Source organism: Mandrillus leucophaeus, unplaced genomic scaffold (genome assembly GCF_000951045.1).
Source record: "Mandrillus leucophaeus isolate KB7577 unplaced genomic scaffold, Mleu.le_1.0 Scaffold523, whole genome shotgun sequence".
Classification (NCBI taxonomy): domain Eukaryota; kingdom Metazoa; phylum Chordata; class Mammalia; order Primates; family Cercopithecidae; genus Mandrillus; species Mandrillus leucophaeus.
Window position 1 is genome coordinate 463,041 of NW_012105620.1, and position 22,529 is coordinate 485,569.

Here is a 22,529-nt window from a genome sequence, read left to right on the forward strand (position 1 = left end):
CTTTTAATATTTCTTCTTTCAATCTGTTCTCTCTTCCCTTGTCACAAGATACTTTTTCCAAGTTCTCTTAAGTATTAGAAGATAAATGAATGCCTCAACATTTTAAGTTAGGAGATATGTTTTCTATAAAATAATATTGGGAATTGTTTTGGTGCTATACTTATAAAAAGGCCTGGTTCATTTGCAAGAACATCATGCTTCCTTATTTTTTCTACTTCAGTAGTTTATAGTTTATCTTGGTATATTATCACTACTTCAACTAAGGTTATTTTTATCTTTGTTTACTGTATACAGATCTGACCTGATATTACTTATTCTAACACTAGCTTTTTAAAATAACAGTAGTTTTTATTTATGTCTATCAAAACTTCTGCTTTTTTATTTACCTATACTTCATATACAGAATGGCTTCTAGTTTTACTTCTCTTAAATTGTCTTATTAATTTCAAATAGAGGCAAGCATTGGTCTTCTTTATTATGTCTTTGAGTGTAGCTATGCCTGGGAATTTACATATTAAAATACAATTTCATTATGTTACTTTCATTTGTTTCTCTTTTATATTATAGTAGGAGATATTTTTATTTTTTAATAATTATGCCTCTAGGTAGTTATGTATTTTCTATTTTATTAAGGCTAGTAAATGGGGTATTAAAAATAATTGCTTAAAGAGGTCATGCCCTCAGGCCGGGCATGGTGGCTCACACCTGTAGTCCCAGCACTTTGGGAGGCAGAGGCAGGCAGATCACGAGGTCAGAAGATCAAGACTATCCTGGCTAACACGGTGAAACCCCGTCTCTACTAAAAATACAAAAAAATTAGCCAGGCGTGGTGGCGGGCGCCTGTAGTCCCAGCTACTCAGGAGGCTGAGGCAGGAGACTGTCTCTTATACACATCTAGATGTGTATAAGAGACAGCCTCTAGTACCAGCTACTCAAGAGGCTGAGGCAGGAGAATGGCGGGAACCTGGGAGGCAGAGCTTGCAGTGAGCTAAGATCGGGTCACTGCACTCCAGCCTGGGTAACAGAGAGAGACTCTGTCTCAAAAAAAAAAAAAAAAAAAAAAAGAGATCATACCCTCATTCATACATTGCTGGTGGGATTGAAACATGGTACAAAGACAAGGATGCCCTCCCTCACTACTCCTGTTCAACATGGTATGGAAGTTCTGGCCAGAGCAATCAGGCAAGAGAAAGAAATAAAGGTCATTCAGATAGGAAGAGAGGAAGTCAAACTATCCCTGTTTGCAGATGACATGATCCTATATCTAAAAAACCCTATCATCTCAGCCCAAAAGCTTCTTAAGCTGATAAGCAACTTCAACAAAGTCTCAGGATACAAAATCAATGTGCAAAAATTGCTAATATTCCTATACACCAACAACAGTCAAGCCAAGAGCCAAATCTCGAATGAACTCCCATTCACAGTTGCTACAAAAAAATACAATACCAGCCAGTGCAGTGGCTCACGCCTGTAATCCCAGCACTTTGGGAAGCCAAGGCGGGCAGATCACAAGGTCAGGAGATTGAGACCATCCTGGCTAACATAGTGAAACATCGTCTCTGCTAAAAATATAAAAAATTAGCCGGACATGGTGGCACGCACCTCTAGTACCAGCTACTCAAGAGGCTGAGGCAGGAGAATCACTTGAACCCAAGAGGTGGAGGTTGCAGTGAGCCAAGATCATGCCACTGCACTCCAGCCTGGGCGACAGTGAGACTCCATCTCAAAATAATAAAATAAAATAAAATAAAATACCTAGGAATACAGCTAACAAGGGAAGTGAAAGATCTCTACAAGGAGAACTACAAACCACTGCTCAAAGAAATCAGAGATGACACAAATGGAAAAGCATTCCATGCTCATAGATAGGAAGAACCAATATCATTAAAATGGTCATACTGTCCAAAGCAATTTAGGGATTCAATGCTATTTCCATTAAACTATCATTGACATTCTTCAGAGAACTAGAAAAAACTTTTCAAAATACATATGGAGCCAAAAAAGAGCCCAAATAGCCAAGGCAGTCTTAAGCAAAAAAAAAAAAAACAAAGCTGGAGGCATCATGCTATCCAACTTCAAATTATATTACAGGAGTACAGTAACTAAAACAGCATGGTACTGATATAAGAACAGACACATAGACCAATGGAACAGGATAGAGAACCCAGAAATAAGACCATACACCTACAACTATGTGATCTTCAACAAACCTGACAAAAACAAGCAATGGGGAAATATTCCCTATTGAATAAATGGTGCTGGGATAACTGAGTAGCCATTTACAGAAAATTGAAACTGGACCCTTTCCTTAACCATATACAAAAATTAAGATGGATTAAAGACTTAAATATAAAACCTAAAACTATAAAAACCCTGGAAGACAACCTAGGCAGTACCTTTCAGGACATAGGCACAGGCAAAGATTTCATGACAAAGATGCCAAAAAAATTGCCAAGAAGCAAAAATTGACAAATGGGACCTAATGAAACTAGAGCTTCTGCACAGCAAAAGAAACTATCAATAGAGTAAACAGACAACCTACAGAGTGGAAGAAAACTATATATCTGACAAAGGTCTAATAGCCAGCAACTATAAGGAACTTAAACAAATTTACAAGAAAAAACAACCCCATTAAAAAGTGGGCAAAGAAATGAATAGGCAGACACTTCTGAAAAGAAGACATATATGCAGCCAACAAGCATATAAAAAAAGTTCAACATCACTAATCATTAGAGAAATGCAAATCAAAACCACAATGAGATACCATCTCACACCACTCAGAATGGTTATTATTAAAAAGGTAAAAGGAACAGATGCCGGTGAGGTTCTTTAGAAAAAGGAAGGCTTATACATTGTTGGTGGGAGTGTAAATTAGTTGAGCCATTACGGAAGATAGTGTGGCGATTCCTCAAAGACCTGAAGACAGAAATACCATTCGACCCAGCAATCCCATTACTGGGTATATACCCAACGGAATATAAATAGTTATATTATAAAGATATGTGTACACATACATTTACTGCAACACTATTTACAATAGCAAAGACATGGAATCAACCAAAAGGCCCCTCAATGATAGACTGGATAAAGAAAATGTGATACATATATACCATTCAACGCTATGCAGCCATAAAAAAGAATGAGATCATGTCCTTTGCAGGGACATGGATGAAGCTAGAGGCTGTTACCCTTAGCAAACCGACAGAGGAAGAGAAAACCAAATACCACATGTACTCACTTACAAGTGGGAGCTAAATATTAAGAACACATGGACACATAGAGGGGAACAACACACACTGGGGCTTATGGGAGGGTGGAGGGTGGGAGGAGGGAGACGATCAGGAAAAATAGCTGATGGATACTAGGCTTAATGCCTGGGTGATGAAATAATCTGTACAACAAACCCCCATCACACGTGTTTGCCTGTGTACACAGGCACATCCTGCACGTGTACCCCCGAACTTAAAAGTTAAAAAAAAAAAATGGTACAGCCATTTTTGAAAACAGTTTGATAGCTCCTCAGAATGTTAAATACAGAGCTATCATATGACCTAGCAGTTCTACTTCTGGGTATCTTTCCAGAGAATTAAAAACATATGTCTACACAAATACTTGTAAACAAATGTTCCTAACATTCATAATGGTCAAAGTGGAAACAACTCCAATGTCCATCAACTGATAAACAACAATATGTATCAACCTGAAGACATTATGCTGTGTGAAAGAAGCCACACAAGACTACATATTGTATGATTCCATTTATATAAACTTTCTAAATTCGGTAAAGTCATAGAAACAGAAAGCAGATTAATAGTTTCCAGGGACTGGGGAAAGGGGAAAATGGAGTCTGGGACTTCTTTTGGGATGGTAAAAATGTTCTAAAATGGATTATGGTGATGGCTGTACAGTCATCAATCTGTGAATGACAGATTAAGGAATTTGGGCTGACCAAGTTGTTGAGAATAACTAGAAAAGCTGACAAAATGTTTTTAAAAATATGCTTGAAGACATACGACAACTAATAAGACAATGTAGAATACCAAGGTCTAAATCAGGAAGAAGACAAAGCCAGAAAGGAGAGCCCAGCGTTTCCTCAAGAATATCTGCCAATTCCAGTTTATTAGCTGGGAGGCTTAAAATAGAGCCTTTGGCCAGGCGTGGTGGCTCACATCTGTAATCCCAGCACCTTGGGAGGCTGAGGCAGGTGAATAATCTGAGGTCAGGAGTTCGAGACCAGTCTGGCCAACATGGTGAAACCCTGTCTCTACTAAAAATACAAAACTTAGCTGGGCGTGGTGGCAGGCACCTGTAATCCCAGCTACTCGGGAGGCTGAGGTAGGAGAATTGCTTAAACCTCGGAAGTAGAGACTGCAGTGAGCTGAGATCTCACCACTGCACTCCAGCCTGGGTGACAGAGCGAGACTCCATCTCAGAAAAGCAAACAAACAAAACAACAATAACAACAAAAACCAGAGCCTTTGCCAGCCTACAGGGCTAGAGGAAGAAAATTTGGATTCCAGGGCCCACTAAGACAGACTTCAAATAAACTTTAGGTTGGAAGCCCAAAGGGCTATAGCCTAGAAATGTGAGTGAATTTGAAATAGAATGACCTTCTTTCAGGAACCAAAGGCCAACTTCAACTCATCTCAATTCCCTAAACTGGGTTAAGGTGATCTAGGATTGCTCCTGTCTCAAACTGACTTCCCAAAGCCAATATAAACTCTTTCTAAAGAAAATATCTTAGGTTTCAAGTCATTCATACAGTTTTTTATATAGAATGTCAGGAACTTGCTAAAAACTTGCCAAGCATAAGAGAAACCAGGACAAGATTATTGGAAATTAAGAGACTCAATACACAATAGAGAGACTCACAGGTGATCTAGATAATGGAGTTATCAGGAACAGACTTTTAAAGAACTGTCTTTAACATGTTCAAGGAAATTAAAATAAGAGAATTTGGCAGTGACCAGAAATAAATATGAAAAAAAAAATAAATTTGTGGAAAATGTTTTTTTTTTGAAGAATCAAATAGAAATTCTGTAATTACAGTACCCAAATTAAGAAATCAGTGACAATAATGGTGTTAACTAGAATGTGGAACAATGGGAATGCTCATATAGTACTAGAGTAAGTATCAGTTGAGTCATTTTGGAAATGAGTTTGTAATTATCTGCTACCATTGAGTATACACCGAGTTTATAATCAGTAAAAATGTATGCACATTGCACAAAGGTCCCTTTGTAAGGGACATGTAAGAGAATATAAATTAGAATTGATTTATAAGAGCTCCAAAGAAACCCAGATATCCCTCACAGGAATGGACAAGTAAATTGTTGTGTTTTTATATAATGGAATGTTATACAGCTATGAACATGAACAGACTATAGCTACATTCAGAATATGGGTGAATGCCACAAAGATAATGTTGGCAAAAGAAGCCAGACAGAAAAATATATATCGTATTATTCTACTTTATGAGAAGTTCGAAAGCAAATGAAACTAATTTCATACATGTGTGCACATATATGTGTCTAGAAAATGCACTAAAATGTTAACAGTGGTTATTTCTGATAGGTGATTTTATTTTCTTCAATAACTTCTTGATTATCTTAAATGTAGACAATGTGCTACATTTCTAATGAGAACAAAGTTATTCCGAAAATAAGGCATTCCTATAACTTAGGATAAAAATGGTATATACAAAATGAAAAACTCATTTTCTTAAAACCTTGTTTAAATTACCTTGGTAGTCTCAACTACTCAGGAGGCTAAAGCAAGAGGATTCCTTGAGCCGAGGAGTTTGAGGCCACAGTGCACTATGATCATGCCTGTGAATAGCCACTGCACTCCAACCTGGGCAACATCATGAGAACTCATCTGTAAAACAAACCAAAAAATCTTTTGGTATATTTACTGTATTTACTCCTAGCCTTCTTTTCTATGATGTTTTTAGATGAGATCACATAGTATATATAATTTATCGTGCTGCCTTTTCATTTTAAATTTATATTACATGCTATCGTTACTTCTGCCAGTTATTCCGTAGTTGTCTGTCTGCCAGCCTCCTTCCCTCTCTTCTCTTCTTCCCCACCTCCCTGCCATTTTTCTTCCCTCCCTCCCTCCCTCTTTTCCTCTTCTGCCTGCCTTCCTTCCTTCTTCTATTTTGTCAACAAACATTCATTATGTTCCTTCTGTTTGCCAGACACTTTACTCAAACACAGCTCCACCCTCCAGTGGGGGAGGTGGATACCTAGCGAAAAATAAGGGGTGATAAATACTTGATTTTATATGTATAAACACACGCACGTTTGTTTGTTTTTGAGGCATGGCCTCCCTTTATTGCCCATGCTGGAGTACAATGGCACAATCATAGCACCTTGTCACTTTGAACTCCTGGGCTCAAGCAGTCCTCCTTCCTCAGCCTCCCTAGAGGCATGCCTGGCTGCTTTTACTATTTTTTGTAGAGAAAGGGCCTTGCTGTGTTCCCCAAGCTGGTCTTGAACTCCTGGCCTCAATCAGTCCTCATGTTGGGATCACAAGCGTGAGCCACCACACCCAGTCTATATATGTATATATTTAGAACTCATTTTTCATTAGGAAAAACATCAATTGAACACATCCTGTACTAGCATTACCAAGAATCCTGCGGATCATCCTCCTGTGAGTGACTGTGTTATAGGTTCTGGTTGTACCAGGAGTGGAATGAGGCCATATGTAATATTGATGACCAGGTGCGTTGGGAAGGTTTCTGTGCAGGTGCTGCTCTGTGCAAGAACATTTATTGTAGTTGTTTTGGCTGAGGTTGAGGTTTGTTTGTTTGGCTTTTGTTTTTAAATGTGAGAGGTAGATTTTGCAAGGGATTAAGCTGAATGAGACCTAGGGACATCTGGTTATAAATATTACTAAAGGAAAAACCTATTCAGGTGCTCCCTGGCATGGATCTGTTAAGGGCATGTAGGTTCCTCCCTCAGTCATCTCCTTTGCCCGTCAAGGAGGAGAGTAGAAGGCTCTCTTCCAGATCTGTGTCCTTAAGGGGGCCTTAAGATGGTCTAGGACAAGAGTTGGCAAATTTTTTTCTATAAAGGACACATTAGTAAATACTTTAGGCTTTGTAGGCATATGGACTCAACTTTGCCACTGTGGAGTGGAAGTAGCCATAGTCGAAACATAAATGCATGGGCCTGCCTTTGTTCCAGTAAAAATTTTATTTACGAAAACAGGACATTTATGAAAACAGGACATGGGCTTGGATTTTTTTTATCAGGCCATAGTGTACCAACCCCTGGTCTGCACAGAAGGACTCTAATGTCAGCAACCATAGGGACTTGTACTTCGTACTGCTGTGACACCCATAGGGATACCTCTTGCCTTGTTTCTGGGGAAGTTAATAAAAAGGTCAGGCACCTTAATTTCAGTCTACCCACACAACTCTAATAAAAATGTTCTGATCAATATGGCTCTTTGGACAACAAAACAGCAAAACAGTCCCTAGCCTCTCCTAAACCCTGAAGCAAACCTGCAGTCCTTTGGCAAGGTCATCCAAAGATTTTAACTGCCATAAACCATAGGGCTGGAGATTGAAGCTAAGAATGATAGGGGAAAGTACTGGCTTTCAAACAGCAGTAAAAAGTTGTATGGTAAAAATTGTCCTTAAGACTCACTGAAATGCCGAAGAAGAAATTTGTTTTACAAGCACTCTTCCATATTAGGAATTCTTTCTAAATATCATCTTAAATTTAAATATACATAACTTAAGTGTTTTAATATTAAGATATTTACATTTTTAATTAAATGCTGTGATTAGCAACTTTCTACATAATTTTATATCATATTTTGATTTCTTTCTAATAGAATCTCAAAGTTATAACTATTATAACGAAGGGTATGAACACAATTAAGGTTCATAATACATATAGCAAATTGCTTTCTAGAAAGATTGTGCCAACTTATGCTTCTACTAGCAATGTGTGAAAGTTCTTATTTCAGCATATACTTTCTAGCACTACTTTTTTCTTTTTTTCCTAAAATATCTCATATTTAGTTGTAAAACTTTCCTATAGATAAAAATTAGTTGATAGGAGCCAGTTGGCAGGGCAGGTTTCACTTTGAGCTCTTGCCTTTATCTGTTCTGTTATTCTGGGATTGATCTGCAGAATGTGACTAGCAATAGATTCTGATCAGGCTACTACAATACTTGCCATCTGGATTGAAAATACAGCCATCATCTTTTGAATGACCAGTTTGTGTAAACCATTTGTTGATAGTGTCTTTCCAGTGGTAAAGCAGAATTTCTCTTTGTCTGTTTACCTTTCTTGAGAGCCATGATGAGGATTTCTAAGGCTTGATGCATAGAATCCTTTCCTTAAGTGCCTTAGTCCATTTGGTGCTGCTGTAAGGAATACTTGAGACTGGGTAATTTATAAAGAACAGAAATTTATTTCTCACAATTCTGGAGGCTGAGAAGTCTGAGATCAAGGCACTGGCATTTGATCTGACACAGGCCTTGTTGCTGTGTCATCCATGGCAGAAGAGCTGAAGAATAAGCTAGCCAAATGCTATGCTAAGCCTCTTTTGTAACGGCCTTAACTAGGGAGGAACCCTCCCAGCCTAATCACCTCCTAAAGGCCCCACCTCTTAACATCATCACATTGGCAATGCCTGAATTTTGGAGGGAACACATTCAAACCTATAGCATTAAGATATGGGAAAGGAACAAGAAAGAGTCTGTTTTTCTTTGATGATCTGTTTAAAGAGTAGACGTGTTTTGTTTGAATCACATCCATGTACAGTTTTAAAACTAAGATGTCCCTCTCTCTCTCTCTCTGTCTCTCTCTATATATATATATATAGTGAAACCTTTGCCTTCTTTCATTGTCTTTCTAGTTTTTAAGGATAGGAAATTTTAGTTAAAATGCTAACCTAGCATTTTTCTTATTCCCCACTTTTATTTCTCCCGTGGGGAATTGGGTTATGAAACTAAAAATTTTACTACTTTTCCAGAAATTGTTCTGGTGGGTTTGTATAAGGAGAGTAATAACTGGCATGGCATTGCAGTTACTCTTTATTTATAATTAAGACATGCTCTTTATTTCAAAATATTAAGTTAATAATACTCTTAACTTATTGCACTTAAGTAGATTGAGACAATTTGTGAGTTATTTTGACATCCTAATAAAGTGGATAAAAGGAGAAGTTGCTTGGAAAACTTTCTTACTTGGGAATTTTTTCCACATTCCTAATTTTCCTTTGTGGAATGTCACTCACCATTTCCCATTTGGAACTGCTCTTTCTAGATAGAAGATGGAATGGAGTGGTTGTGGTGGTGGTGGTGGTGTTATTGTTTACATCAACCTAGAGAAAAATGGAAGCATCTTAACTTGGTTAAATGTTTCTGTTGTTTATATAATTCTTTAAGCCTCATTCCAGTGTTGCTGCTATTTAAAAAAAAAAAAAAAAAAAAAAACTCAAAACTTGCATTTCTTTTACCGATCATTTTGTAGACATAAACATAAGAGATTCTTAGCATAGTAGAATTTTAAAAAATTATTGGAGTTTTTTAAAACCAAAATTTAAGAACATAAATTGCAGGCCGCGCACGGTGGCTCACGCCTGTAATCCCAGCACTTCGGGAGACTGAGACAGGTAGATCATGAGGTCAGGAGATCAAAACCATCCTGGCTAACACAGTGAACCCCCATCTCTACTAAAAAATACAAAAAATTAGCCGAGCGCAGTGGCGGGCGCCTGTAGTCCCAGCTACGCAAGAGACTGAGGCAGGAGAATGGCGTGAACCCGGGAGGCGGAGCTTGCAGTGAGCTGAGATCCGGCCACTGCACTCCAGCCTGGGCTACAGAGCGAGACTCCGTCTCAAAAAAATTAAAAAAAATTAAAAAAAAAAAAACATAAATTGCATTGAAAAGAATTTTGAAATTTATTTTCAGCAGAATCTATAATAAAATATATGGGCCTGAGAATTAATTTTCAGGTCTAGTTCTTTGTCTATATGTTGTTGATGAAGTTGTTTACTTTCAACTAAGTAACAGTTTGGAATTCTAAAACAGAGAACTCATAATCTTCAACCAAGTGTTTATTAACATTTGCTTTTTTCAAAAGCTTTTTCACTCTGCCACTTGGTTAAAAAAAATAACAATCTTAAAAAAATGAGACTGCATATATGTGTGTGCATGCCCATATTCATTTGCAAATTATGTACATGTACTTCTATAGTTACATATTATATACTCTATAAAACATAGAAATTTTTAATTATTAGAAAGATATAATCAATCTTGATAAAATTAACTTGAAATTTCATTTATTAGCAGTATAGACAATTTTTTGTTTTCACTTTAACATTGTCTTTATTATTTAATACTTTGTCACACAGTAATTTAAACTGATTCAAAGTTTATTCCAGGCCAGGCACAGTGGCTCATGCCTGTAATCTCAACATTTTGGGGGGCTAGGGTAGGAGGATTACTTGAGGCCAGGAGTTAAGATCAACCTGGGCAATATAGCAAGACCTCATCTCTACAAAAAATAAAAAAAAAACTTAATCAGGCATGGTGGCACATGCCTGTAGTCCCAGCTACTTGCTACTTGGGAGGCTGAGGCAAGAGGATCACTTGAGCCCAGAAGTTCAAGGTAATAGCCAATGACCACACCGCCACTGCACTCCAACCTGGGTGACAGAGCAAGACCCTGTCTCAAAAAAAAAAGGAAAAACCAAAGTTCATTTCAGTCTCATCCAACAATTACATGTGATGTTTTTTGTTGAAATTTGCATGATGAATTTTCATCCTCCATAATATTCAATTCTTACATTTAGTGATTGCAGTACTAGTTTGTATATTTAGTATTCCATGCTATTTTTAAGCTGAAAATACTAGTGTTTTCATTGGTTTCATACTGTTAATTTAGAAACAACCAGTAATTGGCTGGGCATGGTGGCTCACGCCTATAATCCCAGCACTTTGGGAGGCCAAGGCAGGTGGCACACCTGAGGTCAGGAGCTTGAGACCAGCTTGGCCAACATAGTGAAACTTTGTCTCTACTAAAAATACAAAATTAGCTGGGTGTGGTGGCACATGCCTGTAGTCCCAGCTACTCGGGAGACTGAGACAGGAGAATTGCTTAAACCCAGGAGGTGGAGGCTGCAGTGAGCCGAGATTGTGCCACTGCTCTACATCCTGGGCAAGACAGAGCAAGATTCTGTCTAAAAAAGAAAAAAACCAGTAACCTCGTTCACCTTTTGTGGTTTTCTGTCTAGTCTGAGTTTTTCTCTCTAGCCTGTCCCCTAAGCTCTTCTTTTCTACTTTTCTGCCTTCCCCTTCGTTTCTGACACCCTTCTAGCTCTACTTTACCACTCAGTTGTTCCAGCCACTACCCTCCCTCCCAACACAATACACACACACACACACACACACACACACACACACACAAGAAAAAAAAAGTATTGATTTAGAGGGACCCCTCAGAAGGTGGCAAGTCTCTATTGGGGGAAGGAGAAGAGTTGACAGATGGAACAATTCTTGGCCAGGCATGTTGACTCACACCTGTAATTCCAGCATTTCGGGAGGCAGAGGCAGTAGGATCAGTTGAGACCAGCCTGGGCAACATAAGAAGAGCCCAATCTCTACCAAATATATATATATATATATATTTTTTTTTTTTTTTTTTTAATTAGCTGAGCACGGTGGTGCACACCTGTAGTCCTAGCTTCTTGGGAGGCTGAGGCAAGAGGATCACTTGAGCCTCCTATTGCTGTACTCCAGCCTGGGTGACACAATGAGACCCTATCTCAAAACAAACAAACAAGCAAAGACCTATAATTCAGTAGCTTCTGGACAGAGTGGAGGAGCTGCCTAGCTGGTCTGAAATCTCCATTGGAAGAGTACTAAACACTTTAGGAAGGTCCTGAAGTCTTTCTGGAATGATTACTTGAGAGGTGTCATTTTGAAAGGCACACTGGGTGGAAGTTTACAAAGGATAAAGAAGCATTGCATACAGTCATATTGAATACTTTATGTTAGAATCCTAACTGTTTAATGTTTATGTTTTTATTTTTTAATGTTTATGTTTTTATATATTGTTTTATTTGATACTTTATAATGTTTGTAAATTTGCACATTTGAAATATGTTGAGTATTTAATTTCACTGATTTCTAAACATTGTTATACTTCTGCACACTTTTCAATTAAAATATTAGTATTAATACTTGCATGTATTAATACATGGAGTAAATGCCAAGATACTGGTAGTGCAATTTGCTTTAGAATTATAATTATTACTTTGATTTTTCTGTCATGTTTAATGACAGGTTCAAAGACCATTTAAATTCTTCATTTGAAAGTTTTTAAATCTTAGAAAATTTTGAATCCATGTGTATGAAATTGCAGATAGGAGTTTTTATTGGTGACAGACATGTTCAGCAATAAAACCATCTAACAATGGAAACATTTCTAAACATTTATTATTATACAAAGAATGTTATTTTTTTAAAGCAACTACTTTCTCAGGTAATTAAAATACTATCTTTATCTTGAAGGGAGATAAATTAAGTATGTGGGAGGGGGTTGTTTTTAATATCCGCTGTGTACCTATGTAGCATACTATTGACAACTATGTGTCATCATAGAAAAAGTCATCAAATTCGGAGTAGTTGTTTCTTGTAGAAGAAAAATAGGTAGCTTGTTTAAGTTTGCCACAACATAACCGATAAATTTCTGTATGATACAAAAGATTTTTTAGTCTCTCTCAACCTCTCTACTAAATTTTGAAAGGATGTGTCCACTTAAAATCTATTTTTAAAAGTTTATTTTTGATATATCACATGTACAAAGAAGTGCCTCATATATGTACAATTTAAGAAGTATTTATAGGCCAGGTACAGTGACTCATGCCTGTAATCCCAACACTTTGGGAGGCCAAGACAGGAGGATTGCTTGTGCTAGAAGTTTGAGACCAGCCTGGGCAATATGGCAAGACCCTGCCTCTATTTTTAAAATTTTTTAAATTAGCCAGGCATGGTGGTGTGCGCCTGTGGTTCGAGCTACTTGGGAGGCTGAGGCTGAGGCAGGAAACTTGCTTGAGCCCAGATGGTTGAGGCTACAGTTAACCATGGCCTAGACCTCTGGCCTAGGCGATAGAGTAAAACGCTCTCTCAAAAAAGAAAGAAAGAAAGAAAGAAAGAATAATAAAGCCAACACCCATCCAAGCAACATAAGGTCAAAACGCAGTTCTCCATGTGTCCTTCACCAAACACATCCCCCATCCTCCCTAGGGATGGCCACTATCTTGACTTTGTATAATAATTTCCCTATGGTTTATAATAGTTTTGTTGTCTGTATATCCGTAAATACTGAATTCAGTTGCACCTGGTTTTGTACTTCATTTGGGGTACAGACCTTCTTAAGAGTGATGACATTGTTGTTAAATTTCAGAGAAGCATAACTGGTCAGTAGGAGGGTGGAGACAGATGTATAAGCCAAAAATTTTTAAGGAATTTAAGGAGTGGAATCTAGAAAAGGTATTAGGTAGAAATAAGGTTTCTCTGTTTATATGTGTATTAAATGAAAATATGAGGTTTGACTCACATTTTAAAATATTTTGTAAATTTTGCTTAATATTGAAAGCATTTTTTCTGTGGCATGACCATAAATATGTATAAGGTAAGATAAATATGACTTCTTTATTTTCAGTGTGACACAGCTGAACTACATTTCAAATGAGAAGTAATATTGATAGGGAGCAGTCATGTGAACTATGATCAAAAAAAGAAAGCCCAAGTTTCAAAAGTCTTATTCTGAATATTCTCTGTATAGTATTGTTTAATTTTAAAAGTGTTTTCAGATCCAACTAAAGTTCAATTTAAAAATATAGTTTATATTTTTTCTTCTCAAATGAAGCTTTAAGCATATGTTTCTAATAATTCAGTTAAATATGCTGAGTTGTATATTTTTTGAAGAGACTGTTTTGAAAAGATTCCAGAATATTTGTTTGAATAGGCACTCAGCATCTCGATGAAAACTGTTGGAAAAGAAAAACTTTCAGAGTCATTCTGCCCTCAGAGTAGTCAAGCCAACTAAACTGGTGCAGTTAACACTTCTGTGAGAAACCAGGAGCCAAGATATTTAGCACTTCCTGACTGCTTTTCAGCAAGCAGGCCTCAAACCAACTTAGTGGTTGGAACTAATACCACTGAATTTTTAAAGTAAAAGGCTAGCAATAGAACACCTACATCTCTTTCTATCAGTATGATACTTATCAGTCTCTTTTGGTAATCCATGACTAGCTTCAGTCTTTGCATTATGTTGGTATTAAAGCTATCATTCTTTCTTGAATTTTGTAGGGCATCATTCTTGCGAAGCAAAAAGAGTGCACTATAGAGTGTGACCCCAGGTATAATTAAGCCATCTGCCAGATATAAATATTTTTATGTTGCTTTTTAGTACCACTGAGTGTCGTAGTAGAGATACAAATTATATTGGACATCATAATGCTTTGGGATAATTGGTAGTTACAGCAGACTACCAAATTTACAAGTAGGGATTGTGTTTTCAGCTTCTGACCCATTCATTTTTATTATATCCCTTTGAAATATATTGACACCACTTAATTCACTTAACAATAATATGCTTAGTGTCTTAGTTCATTTTATACTGCTGTAACAGAATACCTGAGACTGGGTAATTTTAAAAGAACAGAGATTTATTTCTTATAGTTCTGGAGACTGGGAAGTCCAAGGTCAAAGGGCCCACATGTAGGGAGGGACTTCGTGCTTATCACCACATTGTGGAAGGGCCAAAGAGACCGTGAGAGAGAGTAGGGGGAAGGAAGGGAACTGAACTCATTCTTTTACCAGGAACCCACTCCTATGATACTAACCTGCTCCCAAGATAATGTCATTAATCTGTTTGTGAACTCAGAGCCCGCATGACCTAATCACCGCTTAAAGGTTCCACTGTTGGAACTGTTGCATTAGGGATTTTCTTCCAACACACAAACTTTGGGGGACATATTCAAACCACAGCACTAGTATATATGATACATCATATTGATCCCTATATTCACATATTTGCTCTATAAGTGCTCTATTTACATATTCATTGAATTGACCTATATAGTACCCAGCATATTTTTAGGTGGTGTGGTAAAGAACAAATAATAAAAGATTCAAAGAGAGATAAAACTAAGTTTAACACCTCTGCTACCGTTTCTCAAGTATCACAGAATTAATAAGAAAAATAGCAGAAATTAAATGTTCAGTCACTTGGTTTTTCAAGTACTTCCCACAAGATTAGATTAATGGCTGGGTGTGGTGGCTCATGCCTGTAATCCCAACACTTTGGGAGGCGAAGGCAGGCAGATCACCTGAGGTCAGGAATTGGAGACCAGCCTGGCCAACATGGTGAAATACTGTCTCTACCAAAAATACAAAAATTAGTCAGGCATGGTGGTGCACACCTGAGTACATGTATTTGTACAACATTATCAAAACAAACGAACAAAGACCTATAATTCAGTAGCTTCTGGACAGAACGGAGGAGCTGCCTAGCTGGTCTGAAACCTGAGTACTACCAGAGTAGTCCCAGCTACTCTGGAGGCTGAGGCCAGAAAATTGCTTGAACCCAGGAGGTGGAGGTTGCAGTGAGGTGAGATCGTGCCACTGCACTCCAGCCTGGGCGACAGAGTGAGACTCTGTCTCAAAAAAAAAAAAAAAAAATTAGGTTAACAATATCTCCAGAAATAATTACCATATATTACTACATGTTAAGTTTCTTTCAGAACTGTAAGTATAAAGTAGTTATGTGGAACCAATGATAAATCTGGATTTTTTTTCTTCTTTATTTGGATCTGTGCCTGAAATGGCAAATTATGTACAATTTGGGGCACAGTGTCACTTATGACTTCAAGGAGTCTAAGAATCAGCAGTCTAAGAATCTTTTATGAAAAGATACAGTCTTTTCATAAAACTCTGCCTGGTCTTTTCATTCTGGATAGTATATTATTGGAAACTTCAGAAGAAAATGAGGGAGTTTCAGAAAGAAACCGAAGAGGTTGGTGACTGAAAAGGATGATTGAACACCAAAATCTGCAGTTGATTAGGATGCAGTCGTGGAAAGGAAGCATATATATAAATAAGAGGGTATGTTACTAAAATCCACAAAAAGTAGAATGAGGCAAAATATCTCCATTGTCCTGATGTTCCATTTTATACTGATTTGGATAAGTTTCATAAGGGATCTGATAGTTGAGGTCACTAATCCTTAATACATGAACCAAGGAATAAGAATTCTGTTTATCATACGAAATAGCTTTGGCCCATAAGGAAGGAGTAGAGACTCTTCAGGAGAGGGATATTTTAGTCCATAATTTCTCTGATTTAGTGCCAAAAGCTTTTTTGAGAGACTATTCAAAGCTGTCTTAAGTTTCATTGTTGGAAACTGATAGCTGCTATATTTCTTTTTAATAACTGTTTTGAGTTCTTTCTGTTTTGTCTTCTCTGATGCTAAATTCTTGAAGATTAAAAAAGTGTGCTTAAAGTAAAAGTGTTATGAGACAAAAGCTTTATTCTGTGGATAGGATAATACTTCTTTTGTGACATTTTCTTTTTGCACCAAAAGTGAGAAGTCAATGCCTTGCCTTTGTGCATCCCATTACTAATGTAGGACAAGAAGTTATTTTCTTCAAAGGCTGACTTCCAGAATTTTTGGCTGAACACTTTTTGTCAAGTGTATATTCCCTTCTGTAGGCCTTTCTATATAGAGCCCACAAACATCGTGAATGTGAATCATGTCATTCAGAGGGTTAGTGACCATGCCTCCGCCATGAACAAGAGAATTCATTACTACAGCCGGCTCACCACTCCTGCAGACAAGGCACTGGTAAGAGACAAAACATTACTAATAGTCTAAAATTCAGTTGAAATGAACAGTGAACAATATAAGCCAGGGCACCCCCCAGTGATTGAACTTTTTTCTGACTGTATTTCAAGGACAGCATCATGCAAAGTCAAAGACAGTAATTAATACACTTCCTACATCTCAGGCCAGTTCATTCTTATCTAAATTTGACACAATCTTTCTGTGTTGACAACAACCTGGAGATTTTTTTGGAAAATTCCCCGATCCTCATGCCCCAAATCTCTGAGGAGGATAAATTACTTTTGAAATGGCAGGTTAGGCCATTGACTAATAGCAAATAATAACAGGTTCTGCTTAGTGTGGTCAATTTTTAACTTTGAAGCTACAAGGGAAATAGTTTTTTAGAAATTTTCTACAAGAATGGGAAACTGGCCGAGCACAGTAACTCACGCCTGTAATCTCAGCATTTTGGGAGGCCAAGGCAAGAGGATCACTTGGGCCCAGGAGTTCAAGACCAGCCTGGAGAAGATGGTGAAACCCTGTCTCTGCAAAAAAAATTTTTTTTAATTAGCCAAGTGTGATGGCTCGCACCTATAGTTCCAGCTACTTGGGAGGCTAAGACAGGAGGATCCCATGAGCCCAGGATGGATCCCTTGAGGATGCAGTGAGCTGTGATTGTGCCACTGCATTCTCCTGAGCGAGAGAGTGTGACCCATCTCTTTTTTAGATGGTGTGTCGCTCTATCACCCAGGCTGGAGTGCAGTGGTGCGATCTTGGCTCACCACAACCTCTGCCTCCTGGGTTCAAGCCATTCTCCTGCCTCAGCCTCCCGAGTAGCTGGGATTACAGGTGTGTGCCATCACGCCTGGCTAATTTTTGTCTTTTGAGTAGAGACGGGTTTCACCATGTTGGCCAGGCTGGTCTTGAACTCCTGACCTCGTGACCCACCCACCTCGGCCTCCCAAAGTGCTGGGATTACAGGCGTGAGCCTCTGTGCCCAGCCATGTGACTCCATCTCTTAAAAAAAAAAAAAGGGAAACTGAAATATGTACATACATAAATATAGTAGTTTCTTATTTAGCATTATTCTTTTATTGATCAAAACCAAGAGTCAAAGGGCCAGATACTAAATGTCTTAGACTTTGAGGTCACATACTGTCACATGATATTCTTCATTTTATGATCATCAAAATTATAAATTAAAAATTTATAAAATTATAAAAACCATTCTCAGGAAAGAGGCTATATAATAATCAGGTTGAAGCCAGATTTGGCCTATGAGCCAGAGTTTGTTGACCGTTGATCTTCTAAAAATCTCTATTACTATTTTAGGATAAAAAATATGTAAATAATTTGGTAGTTTATAAAAACTACCACATATGGGATATTCAGAAACTTGCAAGTTTAACTGAAAATGAGAACATTCCGGGAGAAAATAGGATTTTAAAGTTAGTATTATTAATAAAAAGAGAACCAACATTCATTAACATTTAATAAGGACCAGTGATTGGGCATCACTGGAATGTAGCTATCTCATTTAAGCCTTAACAATAGCTATGTGAAATAAATATTAAGATTTCCTCTTGCATGGCCAAAATAGGGATTTCCAAAATGTTCTAGGTAGGGTAATTTTTTTCTCAATTTTTTTTTGGCTTTTTCCCCTTAGGCCTTGACATTAGTAGTTGTGGTAAAGTCTTAGTTGCATAATGGAATTACTTAAGCCCTTGGAGAAGTAGAGGTAATCCAGTATCTCTGGGTCTAGTTGAGACCTTCTAGAGGCTCTGCTCTTGAAAACAAACCCCTAAGATCTCAACTGAGCATGTTTATACTTGAATGTATATTGTTTGCCTGGAGATAGAGTCAGCATGTGCACCAAAGTTGAATGCCGTTTGTTAACTGACACTGAGATGAGTCTAGCAAGTCAAAGTATGTAAACAGTGATATAAAATTAACAATGATATAGCCATTCTTAATGAATGTGTGTATACATCCACACTCGTTTTCTGAAAATCCCAAATTATTTTGGATTTTTAAACTCTTGCTTTTTTAGTTAGATTTTCTATATTTGAAAAAGAATTTTTAAATTCACTAATCAGGGATGCATAGTACTTGCATCCACACTCGTTTTCTGAAAATCCCAAAATTATTTTGGATTTTTAAACACTTGCTTTTTTAGTTAGATTTTCCATATTTGAAAAAGAACTTTTTAATTCACTAATCAGGGATGCATAGTACTTGTTTATGATAGTTAAAATGTGTCTAGAGGGCCAGGCATGGTGGCTCATGCCTATAATCCCAGCACTTTGGGAGGCTGAGGCGGGTGGGTCATGAGGTCAGGAGATCGAGACCATCCTGGCTAACACTGTGAAACCCCATCTCTAAAAAAAATACAAAAAATTAGCCAGGCGTGGTGGCGGGCGCCTGTAGTCCCAGCTACTCGGGAGGCCAAGGCAGGAGAATGGCGTCAACCTGGGAGGCGGCACTTGCAGTGAGCCAAGATTGCATCACTGCACTCCAGCCTGGGCGACAGAGCAAGACTCCATTCAAAAAAACAAAAAAAAAAGGTGTCTAGAGTCAGGTGATGTGATGTGTAGAAAATATCCCATTTTGCATTTCCTGGTTCTGACATTTCTCTATGTTTCCTTTTTACCAGATTGCCCCAGACCATGTAGTTCCAGGTCCAGAAGAGTGCTATGTATATAGCCCATTGGGCTCTGCTTATAAACTTCAAAGTTACACTGAAGGATACGGTAAAAACACCAGTTTAGTAACCATGTGAGTGAAATGGCTTTTTGGAGCATGACTTAAACTGTATGTGAATGAAAATTGCTGGTTATTTTTTGTCTCAATTAAAATGTTTGAAGAGTCAAACTCCATTTTTTTTACTGCTATTACTCTGTGTTTTCAGTTTTATGATTTGGAATACCATGATGGGAACATCTATACTAAGCATTCCTTGGGGCATAAAACAGGTAATACTAATTTTTCAGCACACTTTTTGCCTAAATGATTTTCTCTTTATATTGCAAGTTTTATAACAGAGGTTTTAATGAATCTACATAAAATTCATGAAAGAAAATAGATGGTTATATTTAGTTTTTCATGAGTTGTCAAGTTTTTACCATGATTGTTTAGGGTAAAATAATTGCATATGAATTTGTGCTTACATGATGATGTATGCTGTTTTATACTTTTATTTTTAAACAGGCTGGATTTACTACTGGAATGTGTGTCATCATACTGATGGGCCTTTTAACACTTTATTGCTGCTACCGAGTAGTGAAATCACGGACTATGATATGTAAGAATTTGACACAGTGACAATAGATTATGGGTATTAATAAGCATTTCCCTTTGAGGCAGGTCACTAGTGTGTATATGCCACATGTGCGTCAACTGTCTACTTTGTACCTAAAGATTTACTTCTGTAATTCATTGCTTTCAGCTAAATTGAATTTGTTAATAATATATTAGTGGCTGCCTTTGAAATTCAGAGAAGCTGGGAGTTACTTGCAGAGAGCATTCACTGTGGTGCTAGTTTCTTCATAAGAATCATTTAAAAACTCATATTTGTAAAATAATGTCTTTGCTAGAACTAAATTGAGAATTCTATGCTTCCTGTCAGTTAATGGTGACTTGTTTTTACCTATTGATACCAAAAGATCTAAATGTTAGAATCTCCTAAATATGAAAATGTGGCCGGGCGCGGTGGCTCAAGCCTGTAATCCCAGCACTTTGGGAGGCCGAGACGGGCGGATCACAAGGTCAGAAGATCGAGACCATCCTGGTTAACACAGTGAAACCCCGTCTCTACTAAAAAAACAAAAAACAAGCCGGGCGAGGTGGCAGGCGCCTGTAGTCCCAGCTACTCGGGAGGCTGAGCCAGGAGAATGGCGTAAACCTGGGAGGCGGAGCTTGCAGTGAGCTGAGATACAGCCACTGCACTCCAGCCTGGGCGACAGAGCTAGACTCCGTCTCAAAAAAAAAAAAAAAAAAGAAAATGTAAGCAACTCTCTAGTAATGAATATTTGAAGTTGTGTGAACACCTTACCTCTACTCATATCTACATATTCTGGATCAGGGAAATATATTTTTAGGTTGTTTTAAAGTAGTCTAGGACCTAAACAAACATGCATTATTTCATTAAATCTTAGCAAGTATGAATCAACAGACCAGACTTTGCCTCCAGTTTTTTTCTGTGCCTACTAAGCAGCTTTCTTCTTTATGTTAACCAGATCTAGTGTTAGTCATTGGGCGAGTATTTGTTTAAAAGTCTTGAGAAGCCAGACCTGGTGGTGTGTGCCTGTAGTCCCAGCAACTCAGGAGGCATAGGTGGGAAGATCACTTTAGTCCAGGAGTTTGAGGCCAGCCTTGGCACTGTAGCAATACTCCATCTTAAAAAAAAAAAAAAAAAAAAGAATAAAAAAGTCTTGAGAGAGGATTCATTCTGGTTTCTAAATGGTAAAAGGAGATAATTTTAGCCTCTGGTTTCTAAGGCAAATTGTGGCTAAACTTGGAAGACTTCTTTAAACATATACAGTAAGTTCATATCTTATCTAATTCAGCATCTAATTTAAAATTGGGACAGAGCCCCCAGAGAGTTCTCTCTATAACTTTTTTCTTTTCTTTTCTTTTCTTTCTTTTCTTTTTTTTTCTTTCTGAGACAGGGTCTCACTCTGTCACCCAGGCTGGAATGCAGCAGTGCTGTCACAGCTCACTGCTGCCCAGACCTCCCGGGCACAGGTGATTCTCCCACCTCAGCCTCCCGGGTAGCTGGGACTACAGGTGCATGCCATCATGCCCGGTTAATTTTTTGTGTTTTTCATAGAGACAGGGTTTCACCATCTTGCTCAGGTTGGTCTCGAACTACTGGGTTCAAGTGATCTGCTCACCTCAGCCTCCCAAAATGCTGGGATTATTGGCTGTATAACTGTTAACTCCCATGTTATTAAATTATTCCACACCATTTAAAAAGAAGAGAGGCTGAGGCCCAAGAATTGCTTGAACCCAGGAAGTGGAGGTTGCAGTGAGCCAAGATTGTGCCACTGTACTTCAGCCTGGGTGATGGAGTGAGACTCTGTCTCAAAAATAAAATAAAATAAAACAAAATAAAAATTTTCCACCAATTCAGTTTACAAAGTCCACACACCCATAACACAAAGCCTGACATGACCAAAAATAAAGAAAATAATATATAGATGTAAAATTTATTTGTAAAACATTATCATATAGAATCCAACAGCGTATCAAAAGAATATCCTGTGTCTAAGATAAGGTTTATTCCAGTAATGCAAGAATGTTTCATTATTAAGAAATCCAACATAATTCACTACATTAACAAATTAAAGGAAAATTGATAATTGCTTCAATAGCTATCAAAAAGGTACTTAATAGAATTCAGCACCTGTTTCTGATTAAAACTCTAAGTGAAAAGCACTACTTAAAAATAACAAAGTCTATTTATTCCCAGACAAGTACCAGCACCATTCTAAAATTATGAAATGCTAAAGCAGTTTTCATTAAAGTCAAGAAAACATAGAAATGTTCAAAATTAATCAGTTATTTTGGAGATATTGTCAAATGCAGCAAAAAAAAAAAAAAAAAAAAAAAAACCCAAATATAAAAACTAGAATCGATCAAGTTCTTTTCCTCCTTTTCTGCCA

General features: G+C 37.6%; 1 protein-coding gene across 5 annotated transcripts in view; it reads left to right on the plus strand.

The window, feature by feature from the left end:
- The window catches only part of SLC38A9 (solute carrier family 38, member 9), a 98,769-nt gene that overhangs the window by 20,793 nt on the left and 55,447 nt on the right, over positions 1–22,529 (plus strand). For 4 of the 5 annotated variants that reach the window (XM_011996748.1, XM_011996749.1, XM_011996751.1 and 1 more), the window contains 4 exons: positions 16,755–16,887; positions 19,520–19,641; positions 19,775–19,838; positions 20,074–20,167. In XM_011996748.1, coding sequence (XP_011852138.1) covers positions 16,755–16,887; positions 19,520–19,641; positions 19,775–19,838; positions 20,074–20,167 — 413 coding nt within the window. The remainder of the gene's footprint in view (positions 1–16,754; positions 16,888–19,519; positions 19,642–19,774; positions 19,839–20,073; positions 20,168–22,529) is intronic. The other variant, XM_011996752.1, reaches the window with a different exon arrangement.